The sequence below is a fragment of the Anabrus simplex genome, chromosome 3, assembly GCF_040414725.1.
Source record: "Anabrus simplex isolate iqAnaSimp1 chromosome 3, ASM4041472v1, whole genome shotgun sequence".
In the NCBI taxonomy this organism is placed as follows: domain Eukaryota; kingdom Metazoa; phylum Arthropoda; class Insecta; order Orthoptera; family Tettigoniidae; genus Anabrus; species Anabrus simplex.
In genome coordinates, this window is record NC_090267.1 from 150,579,180 (window position 1) to 150,602,694 (window position 23,515).

At 37.7% G+C, this 23,515-nt stretch overlaps 1 protein-coding gene across 1 annotated transcript in view; it reads right to left on the reverse strand.

Annotated features, from left to right (window-relative positions):
- Hipk (Homeodomain interacting protein kinase) overlaps positions 1-23,515 on the reverse strand; it is a 435,335-nt gene that overhangs the window by 289,341 nt on the left and 122,479 nt on the right. Inside the window, exons 4-5 of the mRNA XM_067142782.2 lie at positions 14,364-14,456; positions 14,042-14,260 (exon numbers count right to left, since the gene is read on the reverse strand). Of these exons, the coding sequence (XP_066998883.2) occupies positions 14,042-14,260; positions 14,364-14,456 (312 nt within the window). The remainder of the gene's footprint in view (positions 1-14,041; positions 14,261-14,363; positions 14,457-23,515) is intronic.

The window sequence follows — 23,515 nt, forward strand, 5'->3', positions numbered from 1 at the left end:
GTTTCGACGCTTTATATTGCGTCATCATCAGCTGATATACACTGGAAACATTGGCAAACATATATAAGTTTATCTACGTCACACACATTATAAAAACTATGATAAAGATTTAAAACCATATTATAATTATACGATTTCCGAGTCCATATTTTCCAAGACTTGCAATTATTAAACTTTGGATTGCTAAAATCTGATGCAATTTGGTTTAAATAATCATTAAAATTAAACAAAACTAATAATAAAATCACGATCTTAAAAACATTCATTTTGTTTGACTTTTTCTAAAAAATGTTTTTGTAGAAACATATTAAAACCATTCAATAAAGTCCTCAGGCTATTGCCATGTAGTGAACATAATGTCGCAGAATAAGGTTAAACAATCTTCTTAAATGACATTGACACTGTTTGACACTTCAAAATCTTTTAAAACCATATTAAAATTATTCTGTGAAATCTTCAAAATGTTGAAATGTGGTGATCGTGAAAAGAGGCGGACTCAGAAGCCGGTGCTTTATGAAGTTACCAATTATTTCATTCTCAGTTCAATGCGGACCAGAAATAATATGAATATAACCTTCACTTTAACTGAAAAAGTGTAAACTTTACGTCTTATAACATGTGACTCACCTCGTGAGATCGCTGTCCTTGCAAAGCATCGTGTAGCTAAGCGAACCTTGTTGTGTCAGCAATCCAGTGTCCAAGGTTGGATTTGGGTCAAAGAGGGGAACTAGGGGAAGGAGGGAGGAGCAACTGAGGGGCGGCAACCTGTTGGAGCTCCGGAGGGCGTGATCGTGGAAGGCAGTATGTAAAGCTACTGCGCATAATATGAAAAACCGTCTTATTGTCCGGTATATGTATATTTTTAAAAAACTCAATAAGAAAATCAAAAAGAATATTTGGTTTTTCGGAAATTTCATTTAAATGTAAAATTTGGATTAAAATACTGATCTAAATGTATATAACAGCCCTCCGTAACATCCAGCAAATTACCTTTCCCTAAGCTCTCCAAAATTTCAATGTATTGTTCTATAGAAGTGAATTTATGTTTTAGATCATGTACATGCTGGCCTACCGCTGAAAATCTGCGACATTATGTTCACTACACGGCAATAGCCTGAGGACTTTATTGAATGGTTTTAATGTGTTTCTACAAAAACATGTTTTAGAAAACGTCAAACAAAGTGAATGTTTTTAAGAAGATCGTGATTTTATTATTAGTTTTGTTTAATTTTAATGATTATTTAAACCAAATTGCATCAGATTTTAGCAATCCAAAGTTTAATAACTGCAAGTCTTGGACAATATGGACTCGGAAATAGTACAATTATAATATGGTTTTTAAATCTTTATCATAGTTTTTATAATGTGTGTGACGTAGATAAACTTACATATGTTTGCCAATGTTTCCAGTGTATATCAGCTGATGATGACGCAATATAAAGCGTCGAGACTAGTCCTGATAAAATAAATATACAGGCTGTAATTTCATCTTAACAACATTTTTGGTATTGAATAAGGTGGATACGAATTTTAATAAATTGTAATCTTGGTTCAATACGGACGAATAATGAAATTTATATACTTAACTGTTTTTGAGCTAGTCGGAGGAACTTTAGATTTCTGTCTGAACGACACCTGGTTGAATTTTCATTCAGCCTGTATAGCAATAATGCGATCCAAAGACAACCATAATTCCTGTAAGAGAGTATTGCTTAAAAGCAGGTGTAAAAGAAACAACTCACGGGAGACTGAGTCCAGTTCCTTATGAGTGTGATGCACTCTCTCGACAGCAAGAGCTTTGGTAGCGTGTTGATATATTCTCCTGGCCTGAGGAGTATTCAACGTGTGCTTCAGCTTCACATAGTTGGGAATGATGTTATGGTCCCGGCATCTCAGAAGAGAGCATAAAGAAGAAAGAAGAATGGATTTCTTCCTCCTTAATTTTATGAATTTAGAAGCCCTCCTAAAAATACCCCCCCCCTCCCCATAGAGGTTACTAATGTTAACATTGATGCCTTCACAGTCCGTACTTGTAGACAAGATATGGGCTTTTAGGCTTATGCCCTATCAAGAAAACCAGGTGAAACTCTTTACGTTTCACAGAGAACTTTACACGGCATCTTCGGAAGAAAATCTTGATTGTTCACAAGGAAGTCTTCCACAATAATGAGAGTTTGAATTTAAGAACACTTTACTGTTGGAGCTGTAGTGTTACGCTCATTGGTCACCAGGTAGCTTGGTGTATGCTGTCACAGCGCTCCAAGCGGGAGCTACGACAACAGTAAGCTCCAATTAAGATGTTCTATCACACTGTGCGTGCATGAGAAGTATCAGAAAGAACATCAGGTGAATCAGAGACGAAGGTTGTAGAAGAAATAAATAGAAACTAATAAAATAAAATGCAACAAAAGACACCAGGTTAGAATAGAATAGAGCTGAAGAATGGAAAGAAAGTATGTGGGGAAAATCAGAGGATAACGATGTGAGATAGGGGGTGGGTGAGGGGGGAGGGCATAACTGGTGTACATACATTATGAAAGTATGACAATAACACACAACAAATAGCTTGGAATGAACCAACCAACCGGTGATGAAGAACGTACGAATTTGGAAAACACCAAAACAAAATTACAATATAGAAAGGACAGGGAAGAGAACTACATATGTAAATCCTTAATGGCTGGCAACGACGTATTACTTCACTGATAGCCTGTGTCTCTGTTGAAACTGTTAGGATTTTTACGTATTTCCACACCTTCCCATATAATCCTAGACCTGTAGTATTCAGTATGGGTAAGAGCTCGAATAAATACACGTAAATACGTAATACTGCAGATCACACTCTTTCTAAAACAAATGTTAGTACAAGCCTTTTATTTCGGAGCACAGGGTTATTAAACATTATTCCCTGGTCACACTCTTTGACAATGAATTAGAGGTTAAACTCGATCATGTGCGACTGGCAGGAATTACTTTGTTCGCCATTTTTAATCAAACAAAACTTCAACCAATTTAAGTGATCCAAGTCGAAACTCGAAGGTGCGAGTTCAACATTTGCGACCTCTGCGTGCTTCAAGATGCGAACACCCAGTCCACTTTCTGACAGATTTTAATTTTGTCTTCATTAGTAAGGAATTTCAGAACTTTGAAGGGCTGATGTCATACTTCTTCACTATTTCTCCTTTTTTTTCTTCTTCTTTTTTTTTCTTCTCCAATTCCCAAAATATTTTACATTTTTCTTTTAAAGAAAATTGTTTTTGCTTCTTTTGATCCATATTGGCGAAAGAGTTACCTGGCACACTAATAAACACGTTGCTTCATGAATGAAAGATAAACAATGAACGCGACATGAGACGTGAATAAACGAATTGCAGTACTGAGTGGAGAGATGTGAAATCGTAACATTCATTGGTTGATTGTAAATATGGCATTCCTACTCAGTCAATAGCGTTACTTCTTACTTACACTGGTTACTTTGAAATTGATATCCAGCTTGACCAATCGTGTACATGTATGGAAAATGGCTACCTGAACCGTATCCTGTAAATGCGAATACTGCAATCCAATCTGCGCATCCCAATATTTGAAGATATTTTCATTAACAGAAAATTGGCTTTAATTTGCATTTTAGGTACAAGAAATTAATCCTACATAATGACGTTCAGTACTGGTACACCAAAACTGAATAAGATAACCTTCACGTGCTGTTGTGTAGGCAACCCGCTCGTCAGAATTGTAATGCGTTTGCTTACCTTCCCCCGATTTGTAATCTGGTATTTTTGCCTGTGTTGTATAATGTGTGCCGCCTGGTACTAGCTGTATAGAGACATGTTGTGCGAAATACACGGTGATCAAAACAGGATGAATTTCAATTCTATTTTGAAGGGAAAAAATGTTAAATATAAGCAAAAAGGCTACACTGCAATTCGTTAAACTGAAAGTTTGAAATTCGTTATAGTGAAATATTTTAACACACATTAAATAGGGAAAAGAGAAGGGGCCTAAAATAATTTTGCTATTCTAAACATTTCGTTAAATTAGCGTTCGTTATAATGGCAATTTACTGCACTAACCAACCCACGGATGTAAATAAAATTACATCTACACTGAACACTATAAAACCTATATCACACATGCCGAGCGAGGTAGCTTACCACATGGTGATGTAGACAATAGAGTTCGCAGCCAGGTTTCAAGACTGCGCTCAACCGATATGAATGGCAGCTTGGATTGGCTAGATCAAGATCGGATACAAACAAACAAACTTCACAAACTCAAAATCTCCCAACCCACAAACCACCTTCATCTTACAATATGATTTCACTTTATTTTAAATCTTGTTCTGTATTCACAAAATTACACGTGATATTACAAGCTACTAGTCATGCCTCAAAACTTCTGAATCCCTCGCACGAAAGATAGGTTAGAAACTCGACATGGCGCAGCCCGAACGGTGTCACGATGCATTACAAGGCTTACCTACGTCAGCGCCTTTCATACTAATAATAATAATAATAATAATAATAATAATAATAATAATAATAATAATCATGAGCACTCGATTGAGTATTAAGTTTAAGTGAATTTCACACTTTCCTGCATTGTCAGTGTATTCTGTGTCTACATTTTACGAGGTAGTAACTATCGCACACGTTATTACTAGAGCCCAAATTATTTAAAAATGCATGCTTTGAACTTTAGTGCATATATATTTTTCTCTTATGTGAGATTGATTATCTAAGATTTCTGAACGGAATTAACTCTGTATGTTGTACATCCCTTGGCAACAAGAGAAGCCTTCCCTGATCAAGAAAACTGCTTTCAGTGTCACAATACACGCAGGTATATGGATAATGATCCTTTTCACAACAGCTACTTCCTTTTTTCTGACATTCCTTTCTCCTTACAGTAGCCTCCCAAGGTTTGCTTAAACAAGTATGTTCATCTGTTAAATTCCTCTTTGTCTATTGCAGCGTTTTTACGAAATTAAAATGTAAAAATTCCTAAAGATAAGAGCTCTATGTCTTTTTTAAATTAAACTGTGGATATCAGGCAATATTGACTATACATCTGACGGTGATGTAGTGTGTGACAAGAATATAAAATGTGATAAAATAATTCAAACTGAACAGCATTTGAAAACAACTTCACATCTCAGATCAAAAGAACAGAATAAGAATACGCAACACTACTTTTAACCAAAGTGAAAACACTGCTTACATTTTCCGCTGATATTTGTAAATCGTTTGTTGAATAATCCACATCAACGCTCGTTTCTTGTGCTAATCAAAGGATACCAGATGAATCAACCCTTAGGAAGCACTATTTACTTTCAATGCACGGTTCTGTCGTGGATTCGATACGATCTGATACAGGAGAGAACTGTGCCTGGATATCGGTAGATGAATTTGTGTGGTCGATACATTGTGAACTTCATAGTCGGTAAATTATGTCCAGAAGAACCCGAACCTGGCAAACCTCATCTACTTTCATGCAAAGTGCTAGAAAAATCCAACCACGCTACAGTTGCAAGATTTGTTAATGAATGCCTGCGACTTCTGTGGCCTGTGGAGAGTGATTGTTACAAAGTGCGCCTTTTAGTCACAGCTGCAGTTTCGTATATGATGAAAGCTGGTCAGTCTCTTAGAGTATTTTTTCAAAATCGCATCAATGTCACGTTTGGCCCATGGGTGGCATCGTATTGCAGAAAAGATATGTACTCTCTTTCATCCTGTCAACAAAATATTTTCAAGTGGGAAAAAAATCTGTTCCTAAAAGCATTGGCTCACAGTTGTACAAAACTCATCTGCCTCAGGTTTCTCTTCCGCCGGAACCTGTTCTAACAAGATGGGGAACTTGGTTACCGGTATCTGCAATATCGTTCTACAGGAGACTTTTAATCAAGTGAAAGGTGTAGTTATAAGTATTGATAATAGTCATACTGTGTGTATTCGTGAAGCAAAGTGAGCATTTGAATCTGAAACTGTATATAAATATATCAGTTTCGTCCATGTGCATAATTTGTCACTTTCGAAGGAGATTAAGGGCCTAGAAACTCGTGGTGCACCCCTACACGATTCCCTTCAATTAATTAAACACCCGTCAGTTCTTTAAATGGTTCCAGTGATGAAACTGTAGAAAAAGTTGAAAGGAAACTCAGTGCGGTGTTGGACTCAAACCCACGACTGAAGAAGATTCAATCCATAAGGAACTACATAAGTGGAATGAGGCAGTCTTTGCCAGAAGAACATTCCGAGCAGTCAGTGCCAGTGTACAAGTATTGACCAGTTACGTCCGTCAACGTAGGGTAATCATTTTCAGTGTATAAATTAATTCTGTCCGACAACAGAAAGTCGCTGATCCCTGAAAACACTGAAAAAACTATCAATAGCCTATTGTCACGCATCATTTGCGAGGAATGAAACACATTTATCAATCTGACACTGAGTTGAAATTAAATAATGCGTTTGGTAAGTGTATTTTGTTTTATTTTTAGTGCATATTATCGTGCATATCTTCAACATTTTTAGTGCATACGTGCATGCATATTTTTGGAGTTTTTGGTGCACATGAATCCGGGCCCTAGTCATCACATAGTAAACAAACACAGTCATCCACTGGGTTGTGGAATTTTGTCTATATGCATATCTTGTTGTGGAAGCCATGTATTTAAGCGATTAGAAAAACTGAGAACGCAATACAGGCCTAGTTCATCAAGCTTGCCATTCCCCAACAACACAGAATGTTCAATAGTAAGCAGATCAAAACACTGAAAATTTCATCGATCAATCAAACGATCATATAGTTATTGATGCTATCGGTTACTTCACATTCGAAATCACACTTGTTTTTTTAATGTTTACCATATTTCCTGGCATAATCGTCGCCACCGCGTAACCGTCGCATCCCTTATTTTCAATACAAAAATCGAACTTTAAACATTTAATCGCATAATCGTCCATTTGCGAGATGTTGCACACCGTATAAATAAATAATACCGGTATATGTACGACGCATGGCTTACCGGTAGGCTATCAGCAGTCTGACAACGTGGTCGCGAGACAGTGTACAATTTATTCACCACCTACACGAGTTCTCATTTGAAATACGTAAGGCTGTAAGTTATCGCTTATCGGCAACGTCGCCAGGAAATACCGGTACCAACACACACTTGTCTTCTGGTACACAAGAGGTCTGACAGAATTCTGCATTATTACAACCACCCGCCCACCGGCGCAACAGTCGCGAAGGACCTTGGCCTAGCAAGCAACCGCTACTCAGCCCGAAGGCCTGCAGATTACGAGGTGTTGTGTGGTCAGCACAACGAATCCTCACGGCCCTTATTCTTGGCTCTCTAGACCGGGGCCGCCATCTCACCGTCAGATAGCTTCTCAATTGTAATCACGTAGATTGAGTGGACCTCGAACCAGCCCTCAGATCAGGTAAAATTCCCTGACCCTGCTGTGAATTGAACCCGGGGCCTCCATGTAAGAGACAGGCACGCTACCCATACACCATGGGGCCGGCTCCTGCGTTATTGCACACGAAATGAAATCCAAGATGATAACGCAGATTTCCACGGAATTATTCAGCTCACGATGTCTCAGTTGTCATCGCTAGACTCTTATCTTACTACTACGTCATAAGTGTCCGGGCGTGGAATGAAAACTTTTACCCAAGCAGTCAAGATAATTATTATCCAATGGTATTAAAGTTTTATTTTATAAACTCGTCAGTAATGTAAAATCCTCAATAACTGGGAAGAAATATTAACCTAATTACCGTATGTTTAAAAGAAATTGAAAAAAATGAATGTTTGTTACTGATGTCTCGGAACACGGTCAACTACAGTAGATCTACACCGCGCTAGCTAGAGCAATGTACGAAGACGTCCGTGCTCCGGTTTGCGAGCTTTGCGCAAGCGCACTAGTGTGTCGTCGCAACCAACGAGCTCAACTGATAACAAATTGCTGCATGCTTCCTTGCCGCCTAACAGTATTGGCTGCTCTGGAATGGACAGATCACAGATGCATTTATTTGTTTGTGAATGACGTGATTACTGTAGACACGTGTGCGTGAGAATTTAAGTTTTTAATTTGTATTTGGGGTGTTTGTAGAAATAATTTGTTTTAATAGTGAATAATTACAGAAAGTCATTTATATTGCAACACATTAACGTGTGAAGCATTTATAAGCAATTATGGGTAAATATACAAACTATTCTGCGGGCTTCAAGCTAAGCGTAATTGCCTTAGCTGAACAGCACGGGAACAGAGCTGCAGGAAAAAAATTTTTAGTGAGTGAAAAGTTGGTGCGTGACTGGCGGAAATTAAAAAACAAGCTAAAAAGCACAAACCCTTCTAGACGCGCGTTTAGAGGTCCTAAAACAGTGGTGTTTCCTATAATTGACGAAGAATTGTTTAAGTACGTCAATGAAATACGTAGCAATGACTGCAGTGTATCATATGAAATGTTATAAATGAAGGGACGGGAGGTAGCATGCAAACACAACATAACTCAGTTTAAGGCAAGTCGTGGGTGGGTTCATGCGACGACACAATCTGTTAGTGCGAAGGAGAACAACACTAAGCCAAAAGTTGCCTGCTGATTACACGGACAAGATTGTAAATTTTCACCGATTTGTCATTCATTCAAGTGAAGCAACTTCTCAGTAAAAGTAAGACACGACAGATAGTCATTCCTGGTGGCCTAACATCTGCGTTGCAGCCACTATACGTATGTATTAATAAACCCTTTAAAGACCACTTATGTCGATTTTACAACGAGTGGATGATGATCGGCGATCAGCAATTGACGCCCGCTGGAAATATCAGGCGTCCACTCTTGAACTTGTTATGCTCGTGGGTGATGAAGAGTTGGGATCTTATACCACCTGAACTGGTCTCCAAGAGCTTCAAAAGGACTGGAATTTTGAATGCAGTAGACAGATCTGAAGATGACGCAGTATGGCAGAGAGACGACGAATCTGATACTAGTATTAACAGCGGCGAGGACAGCGCATCAGATAACGAAACCTGCGATAGCGACACGGAAGATTTGGAATAAATTGTGTACCGGTAAGTCCTTATTTCACAACAAAGCGATGATTTTTTGCAAGTGTAATATTTTAACTTTAATACTAAAATTAATGACAATTTACTTAATACGTTCATTTTTATTTTCAGGTTGGAAAAACGTTCGCCATATTGTTGCGAATAATTATGAATTTTGTTTTAGACTATTTTAATATTTTGATGTATAAATGTATTACGTGCATCTTAAATTTGTATCAAATACGATTTAGTTATAAATAAATGTTTCGAGTAATACAAATACTGGTATTAAAAATTCTTCGTATAAGGTCGCATACTATTTTTTTGAAAATGTTGGTATAAAAAGTGCGACGATTATGCCGGGAAATACGGTATTAACCCTTTGGATGCCGACCCATAATAGGTCATCATATGTATAGAATGGCAGAGAGACGACGAATCTGATACTGGTATTAACAGCGGCGAGGACAGCGCATCAGATAACGAAACCTGCGATAGCGACACGGAAGATTTGGAATAAATTGTTTCAAAATAAATGTCCGGGTTTCAATGGATTTTGCATCACTGTATACAATTTTTTATTTACGTCCCATTTTAAAAGATATGGAGGTAAAATTTGGTATGTGAGTTTGATATACTCCAAGGAACATAAACATGTGACTTTCATTTCAATAAACAAAATTTTATGGAATAATGTGTTCAAAAATTTGACTTTTTTATTTGAAAAAGGGAAAAACACAATTTAAAATTAATTAGCACATTTTACACTAAATCCAAAGTGACTAATTGTTGATATTTAATCTAAACTCTTATCTGGGATCATATATAACAATTTATATTGTTAAAGTAGGCCTACTTTCCAATTTATAAACTAATTTCCAAAAACACTGAACATGTGGAGAGAAAGACACCAACAGTGTAACCTATCAACGATTGGATATTTTATGTATTTTGGGAGAGTAATAGTAATCATTTGAGAGAACTGTGTCTCGTAGCATTATTTGTTACTACAGAACAGTTCAGAAGATCAGAACGACATACAAAATCAACTAATAGTGTCAGGAATGAAAGTGTAAAAAACAGATTGAAATATTCTATGGGTGAAATATCAGGTTAAGGTAGGACTACATGTTTTGGCCCTGGGATTTGATAAAAATGGTGGGATGGACAACATTACTTTCCGGGAATATGCTTTCAGTCAGAGAATCATCTAATTCACTGTCATTTTACTTAGCACTGTCACTATAACTACTTTGACATTGCACGAAATGTTGTAAGCCAATTAGCCAATGACACGACTCCATCATTCTCTGGTGCGCTATCATCATAATCATCACTTTCGCTAAAATTAGAGTCGCTTACATTTTCAAAGGAACCCAAAAGTTCCTCAATTTCTTCTCCCAAATTAGGCCTACATGACAACATGCCTTGTGATAAATGTACTATTTACAACTTTACTACGACCTAAATAAATTGCTAAGTAAATATAACTACAGTAGAAATAATAATCTTAATATATTACGATAAATAACTGTAATGCGTTTATTAGAACTTAAAATCATTGAAAACAAATCACAACCCGCGTACATAAACAAACAAGGAGGCTGCCATATTGGATCATAGACGTCAAGCGCTCACAGATTATACACTCGCAATCGAGGAGTAAAATAGCAAAAATGAAGCTACGTCTGAGCCATCTAATGTAATAAGAAGGAAATACAAACATTCTATCTTCTTTCTACTTGATTTGTGGCGCAATCTAGTGCCTTACTGCATAACCACACGACTTATAAGAGGGTGCCGATCGAATCGGCATCCTGGCATTTTTCGTACAGAACGCAAGTGCCGATGCATCGGCATCTTGGCACTGTAAGAGTTAAGTTCTGTTTACAATTTATTCCTGGCATAAGACATGCCCTAGATTAATATTATAAAAACCGAAAAATGTGCTTCTATTACACGGATAAATATGGTATGTCAATTTTATCTGGCAGATGAACAAATTTCCAGACTTTTTTTCCTGAATTCCCTAACATGTCCGGGTTTTTCCCATTATTCATCAAATTCCCTGACATTTCGCAGTTTCCCTGGTTTCCCATATGGGTGGACACCCTGTTGAAAGTCAAGTACACCCTACTACACAAACCACAGGAAACAACATGAGAGTCCAGTACACTTACGACGCAACCTACAGGGAAGATACGGCGGAGTACTATAGCAGAATACTGGTATTCATGATGCAGCCAATAGTTTCAACCTTAAACTGGACCCAACATTTCTAGAACTGAATTTCTTCATGTACAAACAACACATGAGTTTGAGTAATGTAAGTTTCAGAAATTTTTGCTACATCTGAAGTCTCTCAAGACTGTAATCTGGTGCATTAGCAGCTAGTCTGAGCTCGTCACATTTCCTATCCATATGTTGCATAAATTGCCATATTTAACTACATATATATTGATGAGCCATTTACAGCATCACCAACTACCTAATACAATGTAGGACGACCTTTAGCCTGAGAACTGCGTGGCATCAATTCAACAAGGTGGTGGAAGGTATCCTGTGGTATCTGGTACCACAGGTACAAAAGCACATCCTCCAGTTGGCATACAATGCTGGGCGGTGATAGTGAAGCAAATTCACTATCATGTTTCTCGAAACAGTCCTTCACAATTCTGGCAGTGTGGCACGGTGCACTGTCCTGTTGGAAGTGGGCCTCACCAACAGGAAACGCTGTTGACAAGAAGATGTACTCAGTTCTCAACAAAGTCCAGATACCAAATAGCTGTTAGGGATTGGTGTACAGAAATAATGGGCTCCAGTGTGTCTCATGAAATCATCGCCCAGATCACCACACCCCCTCCACCTGACCATGCAATCATGTGCCATAGCCTTCGATGGAAATAGGCAACATGTGCTCGGCCATCCATGTGATGACTCAGGAATCTGAATTCATCAGACCAGGCAACTTTTTTCCAATCATACACAGTCCAGTGCAATGATTTTGTGTCCACCTCATGTGCTGCTTTCAGTGGAGCGCAGTCAGTATTGGGGGAGGACTGGGTCATTGACTCCGCAGGTCCATGTGCAACAGTGTTCAATGAACCGTGTGCTGGGAAATATTGGACTGGTCATCAACCACTGCACCTGTTGACAATTTCTCAAACTGTGGCACTGCAGTCACTCCAAACAATGTGCGGTAGCCTCTGCATCAATGCACAGCTGGATGATGCATCGTCATTTGCCCACTGATTTCGATACATGATCAAAACAGTAGCATTAGAGCAGCCCACAAGACGTGCTATGCCATCACAATTTGCCGTCTATCAAACATGAAAAAATCAGGCACTTTTCCCATTCTGACACCAGAGACACTACTAATAGTAAGCTGGTAAACCTGCCCTATATACCATGCTAACATAGTAAACAGAGAGATGGGTAATCTGCCTAGTCAATACTATGAGTTAAAATTTATGTACATTTCACATTTTAGAATATATAGTACATGTTTCAAGAAAAATGTTCATTCTTTTCATCAGCTATATAGGTTAAAATTTATGCATTACATTAAGACCTAGTGAACCAGGGGTAGGCCCCCACTAAAAAAGAACTAAAACTGTAACCTTTACAATATAACATATCAGAAATTGATAAATAATGGTATGGAAGTGAAGTCCACTTGTCATCTCCATATAAACATGACATTAGGGGTGCGTCTGTGTAGATAAAAAGTTGAGCACTGTTGAGATATGATGTCAAATGTGTCCTCCTTAATCCAATACTCCCTTATCAAAATCAAACTATATCATATACAAAATAATATAAAATGGTGTTTAAACAACTTGCCAAGCCGTTCCATTCAGGAAATAGATGATCATGCTACCAGGTTTACATGAACCTTACATAGTCTGTCAGGAGAAAAAAAATAGTGAATGTAAGTGCGTGAGCATGATTTAACCAAATGAGAGTACACCGTGTAAAGATTATTAAAACTTACCAATATTACAGAACAAGTGTATGTGCAAAGCTGACATGCGGCTGTTAGAGGGATATAGAGGCAACTGAAGTTGTTCGATGACAGATAGCGGAGCTGGAGTGGGAGGTGGGGCGGAAGGAAGGAGGGGTGGAGGGTAAAACCTATGTGCTGTTACCGTCATGTTCCCCCTCTTACGTGCTTTCCCTCATTCTCTTTTCTCCCCCTTTTTCTAGAATATTGGGTCACCAATTTAAATAAATGATTATCCTGCTATCTGTCATCAAACAACTTCAGTTGCCACTATATTCCTCCGACAGCCGCATGTCAGCTTTGCACATCCACTTGATCTATAATATCGGTAAGTTTAAATCATCTTTGTGTGTCATACTCACATTTTGTTTACATCATGCTCACACCCTTACATTCATTATTTTTTCTCTTTCTTACAGACTATGTACAGTTCATGTCAACCTGGCAACATAATCATCTATCTGAAGGGAACGGCCTGGCAACTTGTTTAAACACAATTTTGAAGGGAACGGCCTGGCAACTTGTTTAAACACAATTTTATATTATTTTTAATACGATCCAGTTTTATTTCGGTAAGGGAGTATTGGATTAAGGACACATCTGACGTAATCTTGCAACAGTACTCAACATTTTATCTACACAGACACACCCCTAATGTTGTGATTATATGGAATGACAAGATGGCGTTTACCTCCATACCATTATTTATCAATTTTTAATATGTCATCTCTTTTAATGCAACTTACAGTATATAATATAGCCCCTAAATAATCACAGCATTAAAAGTCATAAAATAATCAAGGGGTAAAGCTTGCATGGGCTGTGCTAAGAAGTCTGTCTTTCTTTTTAATTCATCCCTACCCTCACCAAATGAATGAAACCATCCAAAAGCAATTTCTTCTGTAACAGTAATTCTCGAAATTATTGCAGCCAATATCTATGTATATGCTTCAACCATATAATGTAAAGTGTTATGACTTACCTTCAGTTTAAGAAGTGCAGTGAGCACCTGTTGTAGAATTGGCCGGATGTATTTGAGCGGTAAGGGACTGAACTTATTCTGCTTAAGAAAATCATAAAGGTTTTGTTCCAGCATTTCAAACACCAAACAGGTGTGATTTTTATGCTGGAAGCATTCATATGCTCGCACAAAATTAAATTCGTCTGCATTTTCCTGGCTGAGACGCGACAAAATGCTAACCTGGAAAAAAAATGCTTCTGCTTTCATAATTCAATTTATTTAGATATTCCACACCAAAGTTAAAAAGCAAAGCCACTTTCCACTAAAAGAAAATACAACTTACTTCAATCTGTCCTTGCCGTGCATACGAAGGATGGTTTTTAAGAATTTTGATTGCAACAATTTCATTTGTGCCCTTCTTCCAACATTTAACAACCTGTAAAAAAAAAGAAACAAAGAATGCATATAAAGTGGTGTTCATGATTAGATGTAAATGGTCTACAATCATTCATTATTTTCTTGAACAAATTTTATATATGTAAAAATTTGTTGTAATTTCTGTATGAAAATAATTTTTAACTCCTACCAATACTACCATAATTATGGCTCACCTATGTTTAAAAAAGACATTTTTTTTGAAAACCTATGAGATGTTACAGAGTGAGCTACTTCGTGTTTCCTTCAGGAATTTATGTGAAGCAACATGGCTCTATTCACACGTTTAATGCGACTTGTTAAAATTATATATTCCTGTGACAGTGCGGGGCAGCAATGAAAATATGATAAAGTTCAACAAATTCAAGAGAGAATAAGGTCATTTTCCTAGTCCGCAGTTGTGCGAATTCTCTGTGGTTCTCAGATTGCATATTGTATCTCTGACCACTTGCGTGGCACTCTGACAATGATACCTCTCTTAATATTTGCCCTACCAAAAAGAATAAAATGGCTCTTTAGTTTTTCCCCTTACCCACCTTGAAGTGACAAGCGCGACATGCCGCACGGGTCTTTGACAAAAATCCAATTTTTCATAATCATACATGTTATTATCTGTCATACGATAAATACGTACTTGGCAAGAAGGAACAGAAATAACATACCAATAATGTAAAAAAAAAAAATGAAAAAATTCTTCTTTATTCCTACAAACCCCCAGTATATTCAGTTATTTTTACCTGCTCCTGGATAATTACTCTCTATAAATATGAAGTTTGTTAGAGATATAGTCAATTGTCTAAGAGAAAATTGAAAAAAAAAATTCCGTCTCTTCGGTGATTTTTAAATAATACGTATATGGAAACCTGATCCTGGAAGAGTAAACTTTATATTTAAAGTTTGTTCGAAATATAATCAATAGTGTCAGGGAAAAATGAAAATAAAACTCTGCTGGTTTTCCTATAAACCCACAGTCTGTTTAGTGATTTTTAAATGATATCCATATCAAATCCCGGTCCTGAATGAGTAGATTCTACATATTAAGTTTGGTCAAGATATTATCAATGGTGTAAAAGAAAACTGAGAAATCACTTCTGGTCTTCGTATAACCCCTAAGTCTGTTTGCGTGATTTTTAAAAGATATGCATATCGCAACATGCTCCTGAATGAGTAAACTCTAAATATTAACGTTGGTTGAGATCTATACAGCCATTTACCCGTGATGGTGTAACAAACAAACAAACAAACAAACAAAAAACAAGAAAACTAAACATTACTATGATCTCAGGTTGACCTAAAACGGATCAGTATATCCAAAATTTGAATAAATAAATGACATTATAGACAGCGGAACCCCTAGAATTATATTTAAAAGGGCGTGAAATTTATATATTGTTACAACTAACAACGATGTACATCACAAATATTACAACAATATTTATTGAACCACCTATTCAAAACATTCTACTATTTTATGTGGTTAAAATTTTACATAATACTAAAAAGTCTTAAGGTACACGTTTCACCCTTTTTATGGGCATCATCAGCCTAACTCAATCTTAAGGTTATTAGTCGTGGAACCTCTCTAATCTTATAAAATGTAGAATAAAAATGTTGAACAATGATCTCTTAAAATATTGTACAAGAAGATCTAAAATAAGGATAATGCACAGAAAGTTTTGGTCAGTATACTGAGAACAGTTTTGAAAAAATTAACGTGGCCAATCTTGAATTTTTTGAGTGTCTAAAACCAAAATGGATCTTCTTCTTCTTACACACCATTAGGACTTTGATGGCCATGAGTGTGAAAGTACATTCATCCTAGGGGAATATTTACCCGCTCCCATAACATGAGTTCAAGATAGCAAGACCAATGTCAAATATATTTACAACTGAAGTATGAACATATCAAGCATGTTAAAAAAATATATATGGCTGTTATATCAGAAAGTCGCAGATAAATGTAAGGGACTTCTTGTTGGAGATATTAATGATAAAATGTTGAGGTGTCAAAGCTAGCTGATGCCACTGCTATGATGGTTCTCAATTGGTTCCAAAAGATCATCAAATGGGTGTAATTATCCCTGTTGAAATATTTAATCGAGGAAGTGATCGTATTTTATCTGAAACAAAACTGAAAAGGAGGAATAGTTAGGCGGGTGTTGTACATGAGACCACCCATAAGTCAATATGCCTAAGGTGGTACTTACTCGTATGGAGCAAAGTACATCATATTGTTGCAGCAGTGCTAGCTTGACTGACCTTTCTACTTCTAGTGCTATATTGATGTGGCAAAGGCGGTGAAGAACATAGAGGGGGGAAGGGGTGGCCAGGTCTTTGCACGCAAGTGTTGTTGTCAGAGGGGGGGGGGGGGTTACTAGGAGTAGTATAGGCGGACCTAGTATTATCGAAGTGATGGGAGATTTAGAACAAGAAGTTCTGAAAATCTGCGAAATTTTGTTATGTTTTGACTTTACAATACCAATACCTAATAACTTAGGAGTTAGTTCATATGAATGATTTTTTTTTTTTACCTCAGTGACATCATTAAGATTTTGATCACCGGGCGCATAGAGGCGCGTGGCTGTGAGCTTGCATCCAGGAGATAGTAGGTTCGAATCCTACTATCGGCAGCCCTGAAGATGGTTTTCCGTGGTTTCCCATTTTCATACCAGGCAAACGCTGGGGCTGTACCTTAATTAAGGCCACGGCCGCTTCCTTCCAACTCCTAGGCCTTTCCTATCCCATCGTCGCCATAAGACCTATCTGTGTCGGAGCGACGTAAATCCCCTAGCAAAAAAAAAATCTTTGTTATAAGCCTGGTCTAAAAAGATGTACAGTAAAACCTTGTTAATTCAAAGTCATTGGACTCAAAAATCGGACTTCAAATTACGTGATTTCGAATTAACCGCCAATTCGTATTCGAGAAGTGCCAACTGACCCTTGCTGCGTTACAAAATATTCTAAGGCCCATTACTGCATGCAGTTAACCTTGATTCACAGTTTAAACCTTTCAAATGCCATGAAAAAAAAAAAAAAGAAGAAAAAAACTAATTCCAAAATGTATCCAAGAAGGTGCATTTACAGTATTCAAATAATGCACTTGGGTAACTCACTGACAAACATAACCTCACACAACAAAAAACAAAAAAAAGCACGATTCAAAGGTGAGGAGAAATCTATGCTGGCTCCTATGCGCAAGTGCTTTATTCATTGGATTACTGTACTGTATTCATCTTAGATGCCTTGTACTTACACAGACTCCATCCCTGTACGATTTCCCGCCATGGCACTTCTTTTGTATTTCAGAAATGTAAACACTTGCCGCGTCACAAAGTATTCCAAGCAATGGCGGCGTGTGACTTTCATCCCTGGGGGTTCAAAAGAAGAAAAAATTGCCTCCCCCCCAACCTCTCCACTCCCCCTCTCAGCCAGCTTCTCTTCCATCGTGGGCCGTAACCTCCTAAACTAAGATGACATAAGTTCTAGAAATGTGATCAAATGCGAGAGGAGCAGAAAATCGGTAGGCCTACATGCCGAGTTTTACCACATGCAAAATAAGAAATAACTGCTTCACTGAAGTCCGCAGAGTCTAGAACAAAGTAACTTTCAATTGACAACATAGCAAGAGCAATAAGTCTATCCCCGGTCATTGTGCTGCGCCAGAAAGTCTTTATTCTCTTCAGGGTAGAGAAACACCTTTCTGCTTCCGATGTCATGGGAATAGTAACAACTATATTTAAATGTTTTCATTGGTATTACCTTGCCGCTATTCTTTGCCTCAATGATTTTTGAGTTTTCTCTCCAAAAGGTAATTATTCCAAAGAAGGCAAATGAATAGATGTTTAGTAAGTAATGATGTATTTGGGACAAGATATTAATTGGAATTTGACAGTTTAATGTGACTTTTGGTAGTAACGATGCTTTTCAACACTAGCGCTAGTTACGTGCACTATTTTCTGTTGCCTAGTCAAATTCCCGTAAGGCCAACAGATGGCAGGCACATACCCCAACCCCAACAACACGACTAGCTAGTCTTGAGACAGTGGCCTATTGCGCATGCGTAAAGAACAGAGATCCGTTTCTGCGATATCCTGGTCTTGCCTTAGTGCTGACTTTCGTCCTCCCGCACCTCGCTACTCCCTTCGCCTATGTACGGACGGAGAGATCGCCTTTGCAAGGGGGTTCATTCCAGACAAGTATCCAGCCACAGACCTTGCGCAGCTCACATGAATTGAAAGCCAGTACGAGTATATAACGGATAGAGGGACTTAGCAAGAGCTTCGAGATTGACAAGGAAGTTATGAAAATTACGTAGTTCAGTACAATTTGATATAAACTGGAGGTTCATTGCTCCATTGCGCTATACCAGAAACCGCCACTGATTCCAAGACCCATTAATGCATGCAATCACCTTGATTCACAGTTTAAACCTTTAAAATGCCATGGAAAAAATATTTTCAAAATGTATCCAACAAGGGGCATTTATAATGTTCAAATAATGCACTTGGATAAATCACTGACAAACATAACCTCAAACATAACCTCACGCAACAAAAGAAAAATCACACAATTCGAAGACGAGGATAAATTATGCTGGTTCCCCTGTGCAAATGCATTATTTTTTGGATTTTTTTGCATTTTTAAACGCAGCGTACTTGTTCGGAAAGTGCCCGATGCCCTTAAAACAATGTGGCTTATTGAACTTTCGTATGACAAGGGGATAATGTTTCTTGCTTCCGTGTGCATTTCAACACAGTACAATGAGCCCCACCCTTGTACCATTCCCACGGCTGGCACTTTCTCCTTTAAAACCATAATACCGTTTGGGCTTGGCATTAAAAGAAAGCAATGCAGTTTCATCGGCAATGACAATATTGTTCTGTGCCTACGAATTGATTACATGAGCCACGCTTTTTCGTCAACTGTCGGCATCACCATTGTTCGCGGATTCTGATTTTCCACACACTACCTGCTGCGTGATATTACAGCGTTCCTTAAACGGTTGAATACAAAAGAATTCCGATTCATTCAACATTGCAATTATGAAGCACACTGTACACACACCGAAGTGAGTGTAAGTGTGGAAAGCTACCCCTCCACGTTCCAGAACACGGGTTCTATCATGACACGGATAAATATTGAATTTAAATTACTCTGTAACGTAAAGGTAGTTTCAAATTAAAAGTCAGAATTTCGGTAATAGGGCCGAAATTGTACTTCGAATTACGAATTATCCGTATTTCGAACTAAACAATTTAAATAACATGCAAAACCGTATCTCATGTATCCGGGAACGAGGGCTTCTTTGAATTAGATGGGATTTTGAATTAACCGATTTCGAATTATCGAGGTTCTACTGTATAAACTTTCTAGTTCATTCGTAAGTCTTCCTTTGCCTATACATTTTATAATAGCAAGACCCTTCTCAATAGATGTAAACTGGTGTCCCACTTCTCTCATGCGTGAGCTCATCGCTGAGTACTTATTATGTTTGAAGGCATTGTAATGTTCCATAATATCTCGTATAAAAGTTCTGTCCAGTTTGACCAACATATGAAAATCCACATTGAGCGCAAGTTAGTTTGTAAATACCAGATCTCGAATAACAGCTGTTTTTATAATTGACCTTATTACGATTAAAAAATATACTTTGATTTGTATTCACTGTTCTGTTCTGAAGGCAATATTAATATTATATTTCTTTAGGGTGGATGGATGGCTGGGTTATTATATGTAAACATGGTGAAACAAGTTTTTTTACATTTATCTGAAATGAGATTCGTGGGCAACTTATATTTAACTTTATTAATTAACCGGTTAATCATTTCAACTCTGAACCCATTAAATTTAGCCAAGTTCCATATATAGTTTAATTCAATTTTTAAGTTGTGAGGGCAGAGTGGGATTTTCAAGTGATTGTTATATCTACAAAATTTAAGGAATGCTTAATCTCATCCTAAGTAGTGAACTTTATATTAAGGTCAATTTTATTTAAACTCTCCAGAACTTTGTTACTATTAGTAACATTTTTGAAGAGCCTCCGTGGCTCAGACGGCAGCGCGTCGGCCTCTCACAGCTGGATACCGTGGTTCAAATCCCTGTGACTCCATGTGAGATTTGTGCTGGACAAAGCGGAGGCGGGGCAATTTTTCTCCGGGTACTCCGGTTTTCCCCGTCATCTTTCATTCCAGCAACACTCTCCATTCTCATTTCATAGCATCTATCAGTCATTAATAAACCACTTTGGGAGTGGTGACCCCATCGTACTAATAGCCTATATCTGCTTCATTCCATCCCTGACCCGGTCAATGACTGGAAAACAGGTTGTAGATTTTCATTCAGTAACATTTTTGTCAATAACCACGAAAGTGTCATCCACAAATCTCAGCCACAAGCATATGCCTTTTATTATTGCTTTGATTTTCGTATGCTCTAGTGAATCCGTGTAAATGTCAGCTAAGATCCCGGATTATTTAATACAAAGTTCAACATCTTCATAAATTCATCAATTTCCAGCTTACCTAGGCCACTATGTTTTGAGATATTGCCATAGATGCTTCTACAGTTTATTGGTCCAGAATGAAAATGTGTGTGTCATAAGTGGCACAGTAAAATCTACTCCTCTTTTCTAGTTGCCAGTGCTCAGCTACATAGAACCTCCTAGAATTAGAAGATTGAATAACTTGGTCAGAGAATACTACAAGATATTAACCAATCCTGATCTCCCCATCCATGAAGATGTTAACGTCAGATTCAGCCGCCTCAAATCAACATCTCCTCCTATTCAAACAGCACAGGAACTTGTTAGTAGGGATTTCAATCCAAAAACTGATTGGCAACAAGAGTGGAACAGCGTAGCTCTGACTCAATGGCAGACACTGTTCAATTATAAGAATCTTCCAGCTGGCTTTGATTTGCCCCATAAGACATGGGTAGCCCTAAACGGAGTCCGAACTAACCATGGGAGATGTGGATCAATGATGTTTAAATGGGGTACGAGATCTTCTCCAGCCTGTGACTGTGGTGCAGTTAAGCAGACTATCGACCATATTGTCAATGAATGCAATGGAAGGGCATTTGCTGGATCCAGCCAGGACTTTGTGGTGGCTTCTGCTGAGGCCATATATTGGCTTGAGAAGTTAGATCTAACCCTTTTGCTTGCATGATTGTTTTCAATGTTATAATGTGTATATCTTGTCATTTTGTATTTAATAGTTTGTGCTTACTGTTCATGTATATTTAATCTTTGTATTGTTTTGTGTATATTACCATACGCTAATAATAATAATAATAATAATAAAAATAATAATAATAATAATAATAATAATAATAATAATAATAATAATAATAATAATAATAATGAAGAGATTTTTGAGAGGAAAATAAGGCCAACACATCAGCTAAGCAAGTTCAACTGTGCTCCCGAGTAGGGCATAACGATGTAAAAAAAAAAAAAAAAGTTAGAATTAGATAAACTCAAATTTAATGGGGAAACAAAATGACGATCTCCTTTTCCCAGAACCTATATGGTATGTTGCAAAAAGTAAGCTTATTACCTCACATCCTTTTAGTTTCCAAGTGTCATCGCAATGTGGCGCACGAATAAATTCACAACTTGTTTTGAATGACAGCATATCATAGGTTCATTCTGGGAAGAGTATGCACATTTAACCCAACAGAATTATAACCGGTAAATGCCAGGAGTGTAACTTTGTGATATATATTTGTAATTTGGTGGCATGTCAAGGGATTTGAAGAGGGAAATTAATCTGAGACCGCGTACTATTACTAGAATACCAAAAAATTTTTTTACAACATTTTAATTTGCTGATGTCCAAGCTGGACGAGCTCAGTGAAAAGATTGATAGTAGTAATTAAGACTTTAATAAACATATAGTCAATATATAGCAAAATGGAATTGAGTAGTAATAGTAACAGTGCGAACATTAGTAATTTTTTTTTTTATTTGCTTTACGTCGCACCGACACAGATAGGTCTTATGGCGACGATGGGATAGGAAATGCCTAGGAGTTGGAAGGAAGCGGCCATGGCCTTAATTAAGGTACAGCCCCAGCATTTGCCCGGTGTGAAAATGGGAAACCACGGAAAACCATCTTCAGGGCTTCCGACAGTGGGGCTCGAACCCACGATCCCCCGGATGCAAGCTCACAACCACGCGCCTCTACACGCACGGCCAACTCGCCCGGTGAACATTAGTAATATAGATACCTAGATATTAGAGGTAACAGAGCAAACATCTAAGTTAGAAAATAAGTTTAATAAAGATTGTGTTGAAATTGAAGGTTAAATTAAGTTGGATCGGAGCAATCTTCATACTCAGACCAAACAAGTCAAGGGAGCATGTACAGAGGACAGTAACAATATCGTACCTTTAAGTAATAAAATTTTGAGCAATTGGGAAGAAATTCATGAAGTAGTCGAGAAAAGATTGAACAAGGTTTACAATGCAGTTGGAGAAGATACAAGGGAACAGGTTAGTAGAATTGAACAAATTGAAGGTAAACTTGGCGGGGGAGGGTCAGTGAACTAAGGAACAAACAGGAAATGCTATCACAGGAGGTGAGAGAGAGAGAGAGAGAGAGAGAGAGGAAGAATTGAGAGTAGTGAAGGAGAGCGATGAGAAAGTGTCGGAGGAAGAAGTTTTGAATTGCCAGAGTGTGCAATGACAAGAATTTAGAGGTCAGACGGCAGGAAAAGTGGCTGTGGTGAGTGTTTTGTTCAGTAGGGATCGTGATTTGCCTAGGTTTTCTGGAAAACAGTTCAATCCTATGGAATTTGTAAAACTAGTTGAGAAAAGAATTGCAAGTAAGTTGAGGAATAATATTATTGAATGGGAATATGTGTTGGAGATTTTGTCTAATGCTTTTAACGGAAAGTAAAATATGGTTTCGAGTGTACTGGAATAATGTGTCAGAGATAGGAGAATTTAAAGAGAAGTTCATTGACAGGCTTTGGGAGGAATATGTACAGGGTCACGAGAGAGAACGCATTATGTCCAGTGAAAGTAGTACAGTCGCGGGAGGGGGGGAAAATGTTAGC